Consider the following 17,248-nt stretch of genomic DNA (forward strand, 5'->3'; position numbering starts at 1 on the left):
CAGGGCCTCCTCTAGAGGGCACTAGCTGGTTATTATCTGGGCTCATAAGGAGGAAGTTGAAGGATCGCTAAAGCTGAACCTTTCCTGGCTCACCTCTCCTTGTTCTCCTCTGACCCCTTCCTCCCCCCCCCACCCCCACCCCCCTCCAGCATCATGTACGTGTTCGGGGGCTTCAACAGCCTGCTGCTGAGCGACATCCTGACGTACACCTCGCCCAGCTGCTCAGCCTTCACCAGCCCGTCGTCCTGCAGCCAGGCCTGGCCCGGGATCCACTGCGTGTGGAACGGCAGCCTGGGGGCGTGCCTGCCATGGGAGGGCAACAGCTCCAGCGCCGAGCCGCTGCAGCAGCTGCAGCAGCTCCCGGCCTCCTGCAACACCAGATCATGTAGGAGCAACCAGGTTTTCTCTATTTTGTTGGACATGTCAGACAGGACAGGAGTTGATCCAGAGGGACAGCTCAGCTGCGTTTTTTCTGCTTTGTTAAGCTTGCTGTTTGTCAAAAAGATAAGTGCATTTAAAAAATCTCCATCCTCTGCCTCTACTGGAGGTTTATTTTAAATGACAGCAGCACTGAGAAGATCTTAAAGGGGCAGGATTATGTCAAATCAACTTTTTTGAGCTTTATATCATGTTATAATGTTATTCCCTCACCAAAAACATACCTGGAGTGTTGCTTTGATTCCTTCATGCATATTTGAGAAATTCTTTAATTTCCATGGCAAGCTATGCAAAATGCCTGGGTGAACCTAGCTCTGCCTTCTGAGCTGCAGTTTCCAAGCCTCTGCCTTCCAGTGCGCCACTTCCCCACTCAGCTCCTTCAGACTAGCAACCAGCAATTGGCAAACACCTGGTGGAACTGTGCATCAGCTGTTCCATGTAAGAGCTGCGTCTCAGTGAAGTGCTGTTAAAAATGTTGTTAAAAGGTTAAAAGCGAAGCCATGTTGTGACGACACATGCACGCCACACTTTTCAGATTCTTTGCAAAAGAAAAATTCAAGCCATGTATTGCTTACACCTCATTAAAGAACTATTTTGTGTTCTTTTATCACTTGAAACTTAAACCATTAAAAGCATTCGAGTGGATTTGAGAGGACATTTCAATTAAGATTCAAATTAAAAATGTTATCTCTCAACTGGAAGTGAAGTATTGCTTTAGATCTGCTTTTGGCTGCAACAAAAATAAACATAGCTGGGGTTTTTTGTGTTTTTTTTTTTAGATATTCATTTTACTTTATCTTTATATCTCTCTTTTCTTTAATAAAGTCTTCTCTCCATAGCAACAGAAGTAGTGATGTGTCTAACTGTTGCAGATGCCGATAACGAGAGGTGTGAGCAGTACACAGACTGCTACAGCTGCACGGCCAACACAAACAGCTGCCAGTGGTGTTCGGGCCAGTGTGTGTCTCTGGGAAGTAACTGTACCGCTGCAACGGTATGAAAACATACACACGTGTGTGTGCGCGCGCCTACATACACATTCATGCACACGCCTTCTTGTACTTGTATCCAAGCAAGGAATTTTCATTGACTTCCATTTATTTTGGTAGCTGCAATAGTCTAAATAACCTTAACCTTATATAAAACTTAATTCACACCACACTTCTAAGCATAACTAGTAGAGCACCAGTAAAATTGCAAGAAATGAGCTCCTCACTTTCCACAAATGACTTCCTTTTGTTGGTGAAACTGGTGAAAGTGGTCCTCTGTATATATGACATACATATTATACATTACTACTGAGGGAAAGCCCTAACCACAGCATGCTGCTGCCACCACCACCATGTGTTCAGGATGACGTTCCGTTGTAGTTTTTCACCCAACGTTCCAAGTTGTGTCCAAACTGTAGTTCTAGCAAGTTACAGCCATTAAAGCCCTATGTTAAATTACTTGGAAAAATGTGTGAGAAGATGATTATTGGTGATTTATACTTAGTCACCAACTTTGGCGAGGGAAGGGGAAAAAAAAGAGAGAGATCATATTTTACTGACATTGGTCCGTTTTCCGTTTGCTCACAAAGAGACTGTAGGCGTGATGAGAATGCCAAGGATACAGACAGTCATCCTGCAGATTACAAAGAACTGAAGTCCTTCAGAGACATTGAAAAGTTCATCATCTAGATTTCTCTTCAACAGCTTGTGTTTTTTTTTCCCCCTGAGAATCTCTGTGACGAGGCTGGCTGCCTTACAGACACTACTGCAGCTGTTTACGGCTGAATGGATCTTTAAGACGTGATCATCTAGCTAGCTGATGCTGATTAGCTCCACCATCTACCAACTGTATCGCCACTGAACTCACTCAGGTTTCTGTCCCTCTCCATTGGTGTAGACCAGGGGCTGCTGCTGTTGTTGTTGATGAGCTTTCGTAGATTTCCTCCATGATTTACTTCCCTTGTAAACCGGGCTGCGTCAGGCGTGAGCGACGATTAGCGCTGCGACTGATGGAGCGCCGAGTCGCTCGTAGCGCTGGATCTGATTTGTCGCCCCGCGATCAAATCAGTCCTCATTTAGACGCTGTCAGACACACAGATGCACCTCGTACGTCTCCCCCCCTCCCCCCAGGCGCTCTCTACCGTCTCTTAAACATTTCATAAATAAGGATCAGCTTTTCTATTCTGTTTTATGATCATCTAAAAAGGGTTTATTAATGCTTTCCAAACCCCTGCCATGAGCAGTGTTTGTCTAAAATGAATGTTCATCCATTTTTAAAGAACAAATTGATGCTAACTCCTGACATATGTTGTCTTTCTGCTTTTTTTTTATTTGTTATGTTTTGTTCCTCTCAGGGATCCATAGTGGAGTACGATGTTTGCCCCAAAGACAACCCCTCATATGTGTGCAATAAGAAAACCAGCTGCAAGAGCTGCTCTGTGGACCAGAACTGCCAGTGGGACAATCGCAACCAGGAGTGTATCTCACTGCCAGGTAGTTCTGAAGTTCACTTAGTTTGAAATATTGGCGTCATAGCCTGAAAGTGAATAAAATAGTCTTGGTAAGAAGAACGTCTTTATGGTTAAATGAATCAGGGTTTAGCAAAAATGTGTTGGAGCTGCTGAACAAGCTCACATTGTCTGCAGATATATTTTTGTTTGTTTGTTTTTTTTCTACCAACTGAACCGTGATTTCTCCTAACAGCTCTACTTTGGTTCTATTTGTCCAAGGGTCATTGTTCCAGAAGTCTTATGAGTCATTCAGAAGAAAATGTCTTTTTTCTGTTTAGAAAAAGGAAGCTTTCTAATGACAACCCTTTCCACCAAGCCATACCGGATTTGTTCAGTTACTGTTTACTAATTTCTCTGACTGTGTTTACATTACAAATGTGCGCAAATCTTTATCGATATTCTGTTGGTGTAAAAAAAAAAAAACCCCAAAAAACCATAATCTTACAACTTCAGAGTTTCCATTAAGTAAGAAGCTAAGTTAAAATCAAGCGTGACTAAACTTGTTCACACGATAAAGCAGTTATATGTTAGCAGTCATGGTGCTAGCGCTCATCATCTATCAGCCAATCAGAGGGGCTTGTCTGCTTGGAGCGACAAGCCAATTCAACACGTTTGAATTAGAAACAACTTTTTTATAAACTGTGATGTTTCACGTTGACTGAAAAAAACCAAAACAAACCGTCGTCCTCCTGCTACTTCCTGTTGTGTTCTTCGTGGTTTCCATCAGTAGTAGCTTCTGGTTGTTGATCACGTGACTCGTGTGATGCGATAAAATTGCTTCCGTTGCAGTTTTGCAAAATACATCTATTTCCGAAAAACCACCTCATCCTCAAAAAAAATTTTCAAAAATTGTTTTGTTTTGTTTTTTCCCCAAAATTGCCACATTTCCATGAAGCAAATTTGTTTTTGTACTTTCAATTTTATGGTTAATGGAAACGCACTTATTGTCAGGAACTTGTTTTTTTTGCAATTTTTCCAAGCATCATTCAGCCTGGAAAGTTTTCCATCCATGATTAATATTTCTCCCTGAAGGATGATGGTCTTCATGTTGCTTAGAAATTAATTTATTGACAACAAAAACGCCTAGAGTCAATTCTTATTTTTTCTTTCTCCTGTAAACTTACTTCAGCTTGATTTCACGCTGCGTTTTTCCTCAATCCAGCGTCTTTTCTCTCTGCTCCAGAGAACGTGTGCGGCGAGACCTGGCACCTGGTGGGCAACTCCTGCCTGAAGTTCAACACGACCAGCGAGTCGTACGACAACGCCAAGCTGGCCTGCAGGAACCACAACGCCGTCCTGGCCTCCCTCACCACGCAGAAGAAGGTGGACTTTGTCCTGAAGGAGCTGCAGATCATGAACGTCATGGTAAGGCTCGCGATGATCATCGGATTAGCAAAAACAGAATATTCCCTACTGGGAAAGTGGGTGGTAAGATCCCGATGCCACACACGCAGTGAGAGAGCAGCCTATTGCAGCAGAGCAGCGGCGATGTTTGATCGGCTCCGAGAGGGAGTCACGACAAGGGTTTTCTCGTCTAATCGTTCCGTTCATACTTGACTAGTGAGGCGCTTTCCAAAATTTGCCTTCAGGTATATTTGTTTTTTTTCACCCTGGGCTCTGTTGGGATTTTTCCTTGTCAAATTGTTGGACCAGTAAGCATGAAAGAAGTTTCAAATGAACAGATCTTTCCCTCCAGAGCTCAGACACGTTTCATCTGCTCGATCTATTAAGAGTGGAAACCCAGAAATGTATCCCAGCAACCTGCTAATCACTTACAGGCTGCTTTTTTTTCATTGTTTAGCTTATAAACTGCTCGGCTTTTTGAACTTTTTTTTTTTTTTTTACCTTCTTGAACTTTTTTCATATTTGTCTTGACTTATTTTATTGGGGTTTTCTGATGAATCAACACAAGATAATTCATAAAAGTGAAGTAATTGAAACTGGGGAAAAAATGGCTTTCAAACATTTTTCTAAATGGTAATCTGAAAAAGTGTGAAGTCCATTTGTTTTTCTTTTTTGTAAAATCTCAAACTCTCAGATTGGATTCAATTAAACTCACATTTACTAATCAAATGGCTGAAGACTGAAGTTGCACTGGATTTTATTAGTGGATATCAGAACAAAGGAGGCTGAATATAAAATTACACCACACCTTTTTTTTGGGTGGAGGATGAAAAAAGTCTCATGAAATTCCAGTCACTTACATTTCTATTTGTTGTCATGACGCAACGAAATGTGACCATTTGAGGGGAATCAAAACATTACAATACCAGTCTCCGAACTGGGACTTTATTTCTGAATTAGTTTAAACTGTTTGAGAGGAAAGTGAAGGATTTATAAGAAACGAGAAACGAGCACAAAGCGCATGCAGTGTGTAATTTTGGTTGTTACTACTATTATTATTTTTTAGCTCTAAGAGTGCACAAAGGCGGTTAAAAGACTTCCTCATATATAATGTTGCCATCGCCTTTTCCGAGGACTTTTCTGCCAGGATCTATCAATCCGAACTCTAGAATTACATGTCAGCCCTACTGTAATTTGTCTCTCTCAGAAAGCCTGCGCTCTTTTTTTTTTTTTTGACATGGCAACATATCTGCAGACTGGACATGGGTTTAAGTTTGAGAGCCTTCAAGTCAGGTGAAATAAACCTGCCTTATTCCAGATAAATGACTGTTCTGTCGTTTTTCCCTCTCCCCTCTCCTTCTTCAGTCAGGGTGCAGTCGTTTTCTGAAACCAAAAAATGATACTTGTCAAATAGTGTCGTCCTCCCCTCCCCCAATATTTACGTTAATCCAATTGGTGGGAAGCTGCCATCATCATAGCAACTATGGATTTTTTGTTTATGGAATCAAATGCACTGAACATGCAAAAACTGGACGTATAGTCAAATCTTTCCACTTGACTCATCAGTACAAGACAACAATGACTCCCTGGGTGGGGCTGAGGAAAATCAATGTCTCCTACTGGTGCTGGGAGGACATGTCGCCCTTCACCAACACCACCCTGCAGTGGCTGCCCGGCGAGCCGAGCGACGCCGGGTTCTGCGGCTACCTGGCGGAACCGGCCTCCAGCGGGCTGAAAGCGCAGTCCTGCATCAACCCAGTGAACGGCAGCCTGTGTGAGCGACCCGGTAAGCTTTCGACGGTAACACAAAGCCATTGCGGCCTGTCCGACCATTAAATGTGTGTTTATATATTAAGAGGGCACTGATTTCAGCTTTCTGTCTGACCACCAATCTTTAACAAGCCTGATCTACTCACCCCGATTTTGGCCGATGTCTTTTTTTTTTTTTTCTTTCTCTCTCCCAAAATGGACAGTAGCTGATTTTCGGACTTTTGCAAAGGTAGATAAGGTCGGTTTCACATATAAATATCGGTAGATTGCCTGTCATTTGAAATGGACCAAATCGGCTTGTCACATTTGCATAGTTTTTGCTGAATGATAAATTGTCCCAGAAGTTATTGTGATAAACGATAATATCGTTGTTTTTAAGACAGTTTTGAATTAATACGATGGTAATGGTGGAATAATGCAGGAACACATTCTCAAAGATCAATAAGCTTTAAGTTCCAATGAGCATTTAATATTGAAACTGGAAGACATTTTAAAACACCAGAAAAAGACTTTAGTTTTAAAATCAATTAAAATCGCTCGTTTTAATTTATCTTGCGATGAATTAGTTAGTCGCTTATTTTGACATCTTTATATTTATATATACAATGTAAAAACTTTTGCCCATTTTGTCAAAAAAAAAAAAAATGCAGCCAAGAATTTTCTAACATATGGCATTGAATTGAAGTAATAATACTTTCCACAAGTATCATACATAAAATCCTACTAAAATAAATTAATATTGTATTGAGGGAGAAAAAACAAATCCTCATTCAGCCTCCTGTTCCGCTTTTCCAGAGGCGAATCGGCTCTTCACCCTTCTCTTCATGCTCTCTCCTCTTAGCGAACCACAGCGCCAAGCAGTGCAAGACCCCCTGTGCCATGCGGACCACCTGCAGCGAGTGCACCAGCGGCACCTCGGAGTGCATGTGGTGCAGCAACATGAAGCAGTGCGTGGACTCCAACGCCTACGTGGCCTCCTTCCCGTTCGGCCAGTGCATGGAGTGGTACACCATGAGCAACTGTCCACGTAAGGCGTCTCATTCCACTGGCTTCAATACGAACGCCATTGGAATTCTTAGCCACGCTGCAAAGTCGAAAATGTTCCGTCCCAAAATAATTTCCCCATAATCACATTGTAGTGTAGAACGCGACAATGTGATTTATGCTGGTAATCCCCGTCTAATCTCCTCTGCTGCTCCGAACATTACTCGTTCAGAATCAGCAGAAAACATGAACTGGATCTCACTGATTTTTTTTTTTTGGCACTTTTTGATGGATCGTCTGGTTTGTTTGGAGTTCATTTGTTAACATACTGAGGTGAGAATAAGAACTGAACCCAAGTGTTGCTGTGTTTCTAAAACACCTGAGTTACATTGTGCTGTATAAAATACGAAGCTCAGGTTTTGTTGTCATAAAGGGGGCGATGAGTTCCCTGAAACGGGCAGGAAAACCCTGAAAGATTTCACAGCTGAAAGTGGGGAGCAGGGTAAATTTCTTCAGACTGCAGGGTTTCCCCCAGTAAACCTTCTTCGTCCAGTGGTAGGGAGGCGCTACGGCTTAAAAAAATGTTAAACGTTACAAAAATTCAGAAGTTCATAAGCAGACGTTTGTGGCCAACGTCAGGTGGAGAAACGGCGCAATTGGTTCCCACCGCCCAGTTCAATGTGTCAGCTGTAGACCTACTTAATCCATCTTTACTGTTACTGGTGTACAAAAACCCTTTTTAAAATAAACTATTCACACTTAGTCTGGCGGGGGAGTAAGTAAAGCCTGGTGGACCGCCAGGCTTATAATACACTGAGGGAATTCCTGAACTGATAAATTGATATCTGCTACAAAAAACGTCTTATTTCAGCTAAAAGGGCTAAAACTAGCTATTAGCAAGAAGCATGTCCTAACTTTTCCTAAGATAGGAAATGGATTTTTATTTTGCTTAATGATTAAAATATCGCACATTTGTTGTGCAAGCGCAAAGAGGTAAAACTTGAGATTAGTTCACATTGAAATGTGAACATTTTCTAATAAAGAACTGAACTTTTTTACACGACTGGATGGATCTCTCAGAATTTTATGTCGAGGTACCTCAGCATCTTCAAGATTAGTTTTTTCCCCTTTAATTCAGCAGATTAGATAGTAACTACAACATTTCTGAAGAAATTTAAACGGGGCCTACCAAAGTGTGCCCGTCAGTTGGAACGCAGCGTTTTGATGGTAAAAATTAGCAACAATGCTAAAGCAAGCTACAATGTACTCAATCAATCAATCAAATGTTATTTGTATAGCACATTTCAGCAGCAAGGCATTTCAAAGTGCTTTACATCATATCAAACACAAAGTCATTAAGTGGGGGGTTCTTGCTTTTGCATCCATAGAAGGTTTACCTGTTACACTCCTACTGTGTTATATGGAACAAAATACCTATTGGTATTTTTATTCCCCCTCATGCTCACAATCACGCAATTTAAAACGATGTAAACAGCCTTTCAACAGGCTTCCTGCACCAGGCTCCGTACACCTCTTTCATGGAATTTCGCTGTGGGACTCCGTCGCCCCTCACGGATTTTTATGCAATTCTTTGGTAGCATGTGGAGAGACACAAGCACGTTGAGTGACATGCACTTACTCCATTCAGTATGTTAAAATTAGTGTATAAGTTTCAATTAGCCAAAATGCTAATATTAGCCTAAATGCTGCCAGTGGCATATGGAGTATATATAGCATATTAGTTGTGTCCGAATTCAAAGTCACATAGAACCTTGAATTCGGTTCTATGTTTCTATTTTTTAGGCTACTTTTATTATCCTAAAAGTAATTAGTTACTTTTAGGCTAATATTGGCCTGTTGTAACTCTAAGTGGCGCTGTTGTTGTGTTTTGCTCCAGCTGAAAACTGTTCCGGCTACAGAACATGCGGCCAGTGTTTGGACCAGCCCGGTTGCGGCTGGTGCACGGACCCCAACAATACGGGGAAAGGCCAGTGCATCGAGGGTTCCTACCGAGGGCCCTTCCAGACGTTGGTGCCGGCGCCATCCACCCTGCCCGGTCTGCCCGCCAGCCCCCAGCCCTCCCTGAACTCCAGCATGTGCCCCAGCGAAGCCAAGTATAACTGGTCCTTCATTCATTGCCCAGGTAGGAACCCAGGGGTTCTCGGATTGATTTTTTCTTCTTTTTTTTTTGTCAGGTGTGTTTCAGTTTTACAAAACTGTAAAAAGAAATTGTTTCTTTTCAAGGCACCTTCTTCTTCTTCCTCTTTTTATTTTATTTTTTTAAAGATGTTTCCATTTCTAAAAATTAAACTAGAGATATCAGAGATTAGCAGCTTGATCTCTGGTGATCTTGGGAAACTTTTAAAAAAATGTAACGTCTCAAAAACAATATTTTTTGTTTGCGTAACTAATCATATTTAGTTAATCAAACCTAATATGATTAACACGTGTTCAATTTGATTTGATTTGTAAATGTTGGTGGAGTGGTTAACCTTTGTTGACCTCTGCCAACACATTATCATTATTATTATTATTAATTAAAACGATGGTGTTGAAACCAAATACTTTTTGCTGCAAGAACATTTAGTTAAATTTGAAGAATGTGGGACATGCCCAACTCTCCTCTGGTTGACAGGTTTAGTCAAAGTTTAGAGGTATGAGTGCTTTTGTACGACAACTGAAAGATGATGTTTGGATCATTTGCTGCATGAGAGCCACGGCTTTGACAGCCGGCTCCATACCTGCTCAGTCCCTCACATAAACATTGTTGTTTGTGTTTGCAAATGAGCGTACAGATCGTTTGGCCCCGGGGCTGTTTATTGCTAAACCTCTTTTTTTTTTTTTTTTTTGAAAACAAAAAAGTATTTATTTATTTATTTTCCTCCAGGGATTGTATGTGTGTCTGAGACATTAATGCGGTACGACCTTTGTTTACTCCCTGCCAGCCTGTCAGTGTAATGGCCACAGTCAGTGCGTCAACGAGAGCGTGTGCGAAAAGTGCGAGGACCTGACAACCGGCCGACACTGCGAGAGCTGCATCTCCGGTTTCTACGGCGATCCGACCAACGGGGGCAGCTGCCAGCGTAAGTACCCGTTCAGGTCTGCGCCGGATCGGCCCGTCAGCTTTCCACCGCACGCACCCTCGACCGACGCGTCACTTTTTTTTACTGTTCATTTTTACGTCTGCTGCTTCTCTGAGCCCTGGCGGCTCCTGTTGGGATATTAAAGATTTACTCCTTCCACACCTGATAACGACAGTCACTCAATCAGGCTATAAATCAATCGTTTAGCGTTTGGACAGCCTAATTTCGCTTTCTGGTATATCACTGCTACTCTGTATGTTGTATATTCTCTTTCTGTCTCCCACTTGATGATTTATATTCACAAGGGTCTGCATCAGTGACACTTAATCAGTACATTAGGCTGTTAAAATACACTGTTTTTCCTTTATTAGGTGTACAACGATTGTAATTTTCTGGCCGATCACAATCTTTCATTCCGATTTTGACAGAATATTTTTACACACTGTTAGGTGTTTTAAGGTCATCACACACCTTCAATGTTCCAATCTTATTTTATTATACAACAATGAACTAGACACACTTGAACTACAATAAACAGTACTCTTAAATATAAATAAAAGGTTTAAATCATTGCTGTCCAATGCTGTTAAATTAACTGAACAAGAAGAGTTTTATTTTTCACAATTTAAATTTTTTTCCCTCCCTATGTCAAGGCTGAGCAAAAACAGACAGTGGCTAATTTTCAGACCTTTGCAGAAGTATTTAAGGTTGGTGGAAAAAATCGGTTTCACATGCAAGTATCAGTCGATCACCCTAAATTAAGGAATTGGGCCGATAAATTCACTCTTTGAACTTTCAGCAGGGATTTCTCATAGAAAGGTCTGGAATTTCTACTGGTAGCTTCTGCTAACTGAAGAGTTCTTTGCGCTAACCCTAGAGCACTAATCATAAACATTGGTTCTGCTAATGCTAAAGCAATTAGCAACCAAGAATTTAGCAAAAGCTAATGCTAAAGCACTAATGTGAGCTAAAATTGTATCTGCCCTGGAAAGACTAGAACCTTTTAGAACCAATTTAATTTTCACTTTAGAATTCACATTTTCTATAATGTGCTTAGATATTGTATTTATGTTTATATCTTCCATTGTATGTTTTTATTTGAGATATTTTTGTTGAAATAAAGTTATTGTGGGTGGAGGAGAGAAAAAATGAGGAGAGGAAATGGAAATGCTGCGAAAACAGCCAACACCCACTTCAAAATAAGAGCATGAAGATAAACAACTAGCTACCAAAATTCAACGGAAGTTTACAAAATCGTCGAGTAAATTAGAAGTTTAGAATTTATCTGGAAAAATCGATGTAGGGGAAGCTACATGCGCTAAAGGTTTTCAAAGTTAGCAAAAAAGCTACAGAGCTAAACAGAAAATTAGCTTTAGCATTATCACTTTACATGAAACATGCATTTGTAGATCTGTGACTCGCTGATGAAATCTGTCCTATAGAATGAAGTTTGAAGTGTTGAAGTGAAAGGTTTCCCAATATACAACAGACGTACTCTTTGTTAGTAAATGTTGTTTCAGAAGAAATGGAGCCCTCTTCGTGACTCTTCCTGTTTTTCCTCCAGCCTGTAAGTGTAACGGCCATGCCAGCATGTGCAACCCCAGCAACGGGAAATGCTTCTGCACCACTAAAGGCATCAAAGGAGATCGATGCCACATGTGAGTTTCACTTTCTGCTTTTTATGTCATTTTACAGCTTAAAACCACAATATTATTACATCATATTTTCTTTATATGTTTATATATTTCTGTCTGATAGATGTTCTTTTGAACACCCTTTCTGCGCTGTGCAGTGTTTGTTTCAGGAAGCAGGATTTGAGCTTCACAAGGCTCTGTAGTTAATGTGACATTTGTCAAAGTATTCATTCCAACTCCTTGAGCTTTTCACAAAAACAATCCATATGTTTTCGATTGGGAATAATTCTGTAATTTTTCTGTCTTTAAGAATAGGCAGGCGCTGCATTACCTGATTATAATCAGTATCAGATGTGATTTAAAAGAAAAATACGTACGGATTTAAAAACCAGCAGATTTTCATCTCCTCCCAGGAGAAATGTTTGTACTGCTTTTTCCTGAACTCCTTCAAAGTCATGTATTACTTTTAGAATGACATTATTTTAAGATCTAAACTATCCCACCCAAATATTAATGAGCCTAAAAGACTCCTCAGTCTGTCCTGAAGTCCTCTGATCATTTTCTGCCTTTTATCGTATTATTATTATAGGACTTTGGAGAAACCCATTAAACCCTCCAGATAATGACTGGATGAATGGCCGCCAGTATGAAAATGAGGCTGTCTTTGTCCCGTTTCTGCAGGAAAATGTTTCCCGTTCGTTTCCTCTCGGGTTCATTGTTCCCCTGTTCACCAACATTGTGATGTTAATTCAGCAGGCAGAAACACCAGCCCTCCTTTCTGTTCTCCTTTTGTTTCATTCGCTCCATGCTAACCACCCACCTCCCATTTCGACTCACCTTTTCTCCACCTTTGTTTTTAAGGTGTGAAGTGGAGAGCCGTTACCAAGGCAACCCCCTCAAAGGGACATGCTACTGTAAGTGTAATTCCTATTATTACCAAATCCTGAAAAAAACTTTTATTTAATAAAGGTCTTTAATTATTTTAGATTATTTTACTATATCTATTATTTCATGTTGTTTTAGATTATTATTATTTAGTAACCACTTTAAATGTTTTTGTATTATTTTAATTAATGCAAAACATTAAGAAATGTTTTGTATTAACACAAATACTATTTTGTGTCATTTGTATTATTAAATTTACATTAATTCAAAAACATTTCTTAATGTTTTATTATTAATTCAGTTTAAGAATAAATAAGTTATTTTATTATTATCTTATTGTCATCTTACTTATTTTAGGTAACTTTTTCATTTTAACTCTTTGATTTTATTTTTAATTTTGTGAACTATATAAATATAAATTATAATTTGACATTTTTAAATTTAGTATGTATAATATCCTTCATAATCTGCGCAATATTTTTTTTTCTAAAAGGAAAATAGGAATGTATTTATTCCCTATGGCAATTTTATTGTTTCTGCAATATATTTCAGATTTTTTATTTTTTTTACGTTAATTTGGCAACTTTTTTTTTTTTGGCCCACACTCTTGCACATTAGATCTTACAGAAGAGGATTGCTTGTTTGTTTTTTATTCCCCCTCCACAGCAATCCTGTCGTAAAAGAATCTGGTGATTTCACGGTTTTGGACAGGACTGCAGTGTGATTTAGAAAGCTGTCAGAGATTAATGAACAGGAGTTTCTGTTATCACTGGAATTAAAACTAAGTGCTGAAGCAATTCCCCCGACTGATTGGCAAGTCAATGAAAACCACCCAACAAAAAGTTTGAAATCCCCATCCCCCCCCCCTCCTCTTGCTTTGAACGTTCCCCACTTCTTCTTTTTTTTTTTTTTGTGTGTGCCATTTTTAGACTCACCGGAGCGGGAACAACGAAGACATTAATTGGTTAGTTAAACAGCAAATAATGAAACTGCAGTCGTTTTGATTATCCAGCTTAGTGATCGGTTTAATGATTTAATTTAAAATGAAGTTCTTCGGGTTTTCTTCGGGTTGGGTCGCACGTTGAGCATTTTAGCGTCTGGTTACACTGTAGATGTGCTGCCTCTTAGTGGGAGAGACTTATATTATCACAGCAAATATTAAGCAAATGTGACCAGAAGCATAATTAAGACACATTAGGCTGCACCCTAAAATTCATTGCCTTACAAATATACACAGACTCCCCTTGAGTTAATACTTTGTAAAAAGATATTTTTCTACAATTGTAGATCAACTTTTGCCTTTTTTTTGTTTGCAAAAGAAGTTAAGTGCTGTCAAATTTAATCTAGTGTCAATTCTCAATTATATTTACATCTGGACTTTGAGTAGGCCATTCTGATACATGAATTCTTTTACCTGAGCATTTCCACTGTAGTCATACCGTTGTGGCATCATGAGATTTCAACTGCGTCTTATTAGGGGAGTGAATACAAATGCTCATCACATGTTGCTGTTTTTTTTTATTTTTCCTGGCAAGAGAAAACGAGAAATATTTCAGCTCAGTAGAGGACATAGTAACTATTTTTGGCATTGCTAATATATTTACACACATCTATAGCTGCATTTCCTTTACAGATGTATGTAAATCTTGGTTTATATTCTCCTAATTTCGATAAAACACAAGTTCTCAATTGTGATGTTTCCATTAAATAAGACACTAAGTTAAAGTCACTCCATTTGTCATTAAAAATCATGGCACCAACAAATGTAAACAGTTGAATGAAATATATTCATGCATTCATATGGGAGCGGCTATGTATTCAGCATTTTGGGAAAATTGTATGGATTTAACACGTTAGAATGCAAGTTTTTATGGACTGTGATGCCGTGAGAGCTCTGATGGAGCCACCAGCACCTTGTCTATACAAAAAACAAAACGAAAACAAAATACTACTTCCTGTTTTCTTCTTCGTCGTTTCCGCCAGTAGTAACATGTGGCTGTTGGTCACGTGACTCCTGTGGTTCAGAAAATGTATTTCCATTGCAGTTTTGCAAAATGCATCTATTTTGATGCGGGTGAAAACTCCTCGCACAAAAGTTTTCCTCTCTTGAAATCGCCTCACTTTCGTAAAGCAAATTTATTTTCATAATTTCAATTTGAGCAATTCTGTGCTTAATGGAAACGCAGCTGCTGTCTCCTTGAACGCTGTCTGGTAATGACACATCAGCTGGTCGATACGTTCTCACTTTTGGAAGTTAGCCGTTGCAATCGTAACTTTTTCACCCACTAAAATACGCAACGCGACGGTTACAAGTTGAGATTAAAGGTCTTATTGCAAAGACCGGGGTCATTGTTTGGTGGTGTAAATTTTAAATACAATTGTTTTTCTCTCTCAGTAATCAGAACTGAAGTCAATCAGTTGATAAACGAGTATAGAGACACAACAGCTCATATATCAGGAGCCGTTTTTTCCTTTTGCTGCTTCCCAGATCAACCATTGGACATTGAGTTGTGGCAGCAGAATTTCTCCTGAAAGAGGTTTTACCAGTCTGAGGATAGATGTATTTCTCTGTGGTAATTGTTATTTTTCTTCAAAGGTTGGGGCAGGATGAGAAGCATCCTATATATATATATTTTTTATTTTTTATTTTTAGAACACCAGCTGGCGCGGCTACACACTGACAAAGAAAATGGCTTTTCCTGTGCCAGTCAATAAAGCCGAAGAAAGGCTGGGAAATTGAATTCTCGGTTTCTAGATCATGACGAATAAAGTCCAGAGAAAAGTGTAAAACAAAAAGGAAACCTTTTTGTTTTTTGGGCGACTCGTTAACTCTGTTGTTTTGATGCTGTAATGGTTTCATGACCTTTTAACACAGAACACACACACACACACAAAAAAATAAAAAATTCTGGGGAGGGGGAATAAAAATGGAGAAATAATGGGGATCCTTTCCCGCCCGGAGCGTTGTCTGAAATCATGTTACTGGGCGACCTTCAAGCCAGACTTATTCGCCTGTTTTGGCCTCTCTCTCCAGACACGCTCCTCATCGACTACCAGTTCACCTTCAGCCTGTCGCAGGAGGACGACCGCTACTACACCGCCATCAACTTCGTGGCCACACCTGAGGAGGTATGTCGGGCAGAAAACGCCCCGCCGTCCTGGCAGCTGTCCACTTGCTAAGAATAAATATATCGAGTTAACCACCACATGACTGAGGTGCTTTATTTTCTGATTACAGTAGTCATGTGTCCCCTACTGCTGCTCCTCTAACATGTTTGCTCTTTGGCATTACCTGAAGTGAGTCAATGAATGCTGAAAAGAGGAAAGGAACAACGATTTCTGCTTTTAAAGAACTCCTTATGATCAACTAACATTTATCAGCAGCATGAACTTAGTATGTTAGTTTAAAAAATATTAAAATGCCTGTTTTCATAGACTTGGCAAATACTTGGTGTGAATGTGTTTTCAGAACCCCTCAAAGCCCCGCCCACACAGGAGCAGTTTTCATTTCAAAAACACCAACTTATAATGTCATATTTTTTACTCCCCCAGACCTGAAAGTGGTGCCAAACAAGGAGTATGGGACGTGTATAAAGCCTCCAAACGTTGTTTGCATGGTTAGCCACACAACAGAAAATAAAAATGACTCAAAGTCCTAACAAAGGTTAGGCAGTCTTCTTTTAGTACTTTATGCACCAGCTCCTGCTGGTAATCCTCCATTATTGTTATGTATCGTGTCAATGATGCGTTCGGGGTTATGGGTCAAGTTACCAGTTAGGCTAAGATGTTAGCTTTATCACAAAAAATGTTTTTTTTGCTGTCAACACAAATATGCAAGAGTGAAATTTTCACTCTGCAGCCCGTTTCAGAAAATATTGGTTTTGATCCCCTAAAACGCCGTTGTCATGTGAACAAACGATTAAAAATCTTTCTGTTTTAGAAAAACAAACTCTGTTGTGGGCGGGGCTTCAGTCAATTCTTTACAAGCCAAGTTTAGCTGCTACTACAGCTGCAGTAGCCACTTTCTAATTACATCCTTTACAATCCAAAGTGCTGTTTTGGCAGCGTTTTCCTAATAAATACCATAATCACCTGCTGTACGAATCGTGTTTTGTAGCCCAAGAAGTAGAACCTTAGGATCACAAAATATGCTGGATATTCCTGATATCTCTTATTAACACATGAGACCTTGAGCAGATTGACCTGTGAATCAAAGTGATGTCTTATCTGGAAATTTGCTTGTCTCAGTCACACAGCTGTTTTCCCAGCAAACAAAAGCTCGTCCACTTGCGTTTATTCGCCAGGAGCATCTGGAACTGAAACTGAAATGAAAGCGTCTGATGAAATGTTCCAGATGGTTTTTCTCCCCTGATGAAGCTTTCACCAGAGTGTTGCAACGGCTGAAATGTAATCCATTTGTCATCTGAGCAGGAGCAGAGATAATTACCTTCACACAGGAAGTGATAACGGCTTGTCTGACTTAACTTCATCTGTAAGATTAGGAAAGAATCCAATTTAAATGCTTGTTCTTGCTTTTAATAAAGTGTGATTAGGAATTAAGTTTAGCATCTAAAACAAGTGAGTAACACCTACTGTTAAATAAATGTGCA

At 39.8% G+C, this 17,248-nt stretch overlaps 1 protein-coding gene across 3 annotated transcripts in view; it reads left to right on the forward strand.

The window, feature by feature from the left end:
- Positions 1-17,248, forward strand: part of atrn (attractin) — a 152,641-nt gene that overhangs the window by 40,883 nt on the left and 94,510 nt on the right. For all 3 annotated transcript variants that reach the window (XM_032547559.1, XM_032547563.1, XM_032547560.1), the window contains exons 12-22: positions 150-385; positions 1,311-1,432; positions 2,783-2,921; positions 4,122-4,303; positions 5,849-6,068; positions 6,894-7,079; positions 8,934-9,179; positions 9,982-10,119; positions 11,684-11,777; positions 12,615-12,667; positions 15,673-15,767. In XM_032547559.1, coding sequence (XP_032403450.1) covers positions 150-385; positions 1,311-1,432; positions 2,783-2,921; positions 4,122-4,303; positions 5,849-6,068; positions 6,894-7,079; positions 8,934-9,179; positions 9,982-10,119; positions 11,684-11,777; positions 12,615-12,667; positions 15,673-15,767 — 1,711 coding nt within the window. The remainder of the gene's footprint in view (positions 1-149; positions 386-1,310; positions 1,433-2,782; positions 2,922-4,121; positions 4,304-5,848; positions 6,069-6,893; positions 7,080-8,933; positions 9,180-9,981; positions 10,120-11,683; positions 11,778-12,614; positions 12,668-15,672; positions 15,768-17,248) is intronic.

The sequence above is a fragment of the Xiphophorus hellerii genome, chromosome 19 (genome assembly GCF_003331165.1).
Source record: "Xiphophorus hellerii strain 12219 chromosome 19, Xiphophorus_hellerii-4.1, whole genome shotgun sequence".
NCBI lineage: Eukaryota > Metazoa > Chordata > Actinopteri > Cyprinodontiformes > Poeciliidae > Xiphophorus > Xiphophorus hellerii.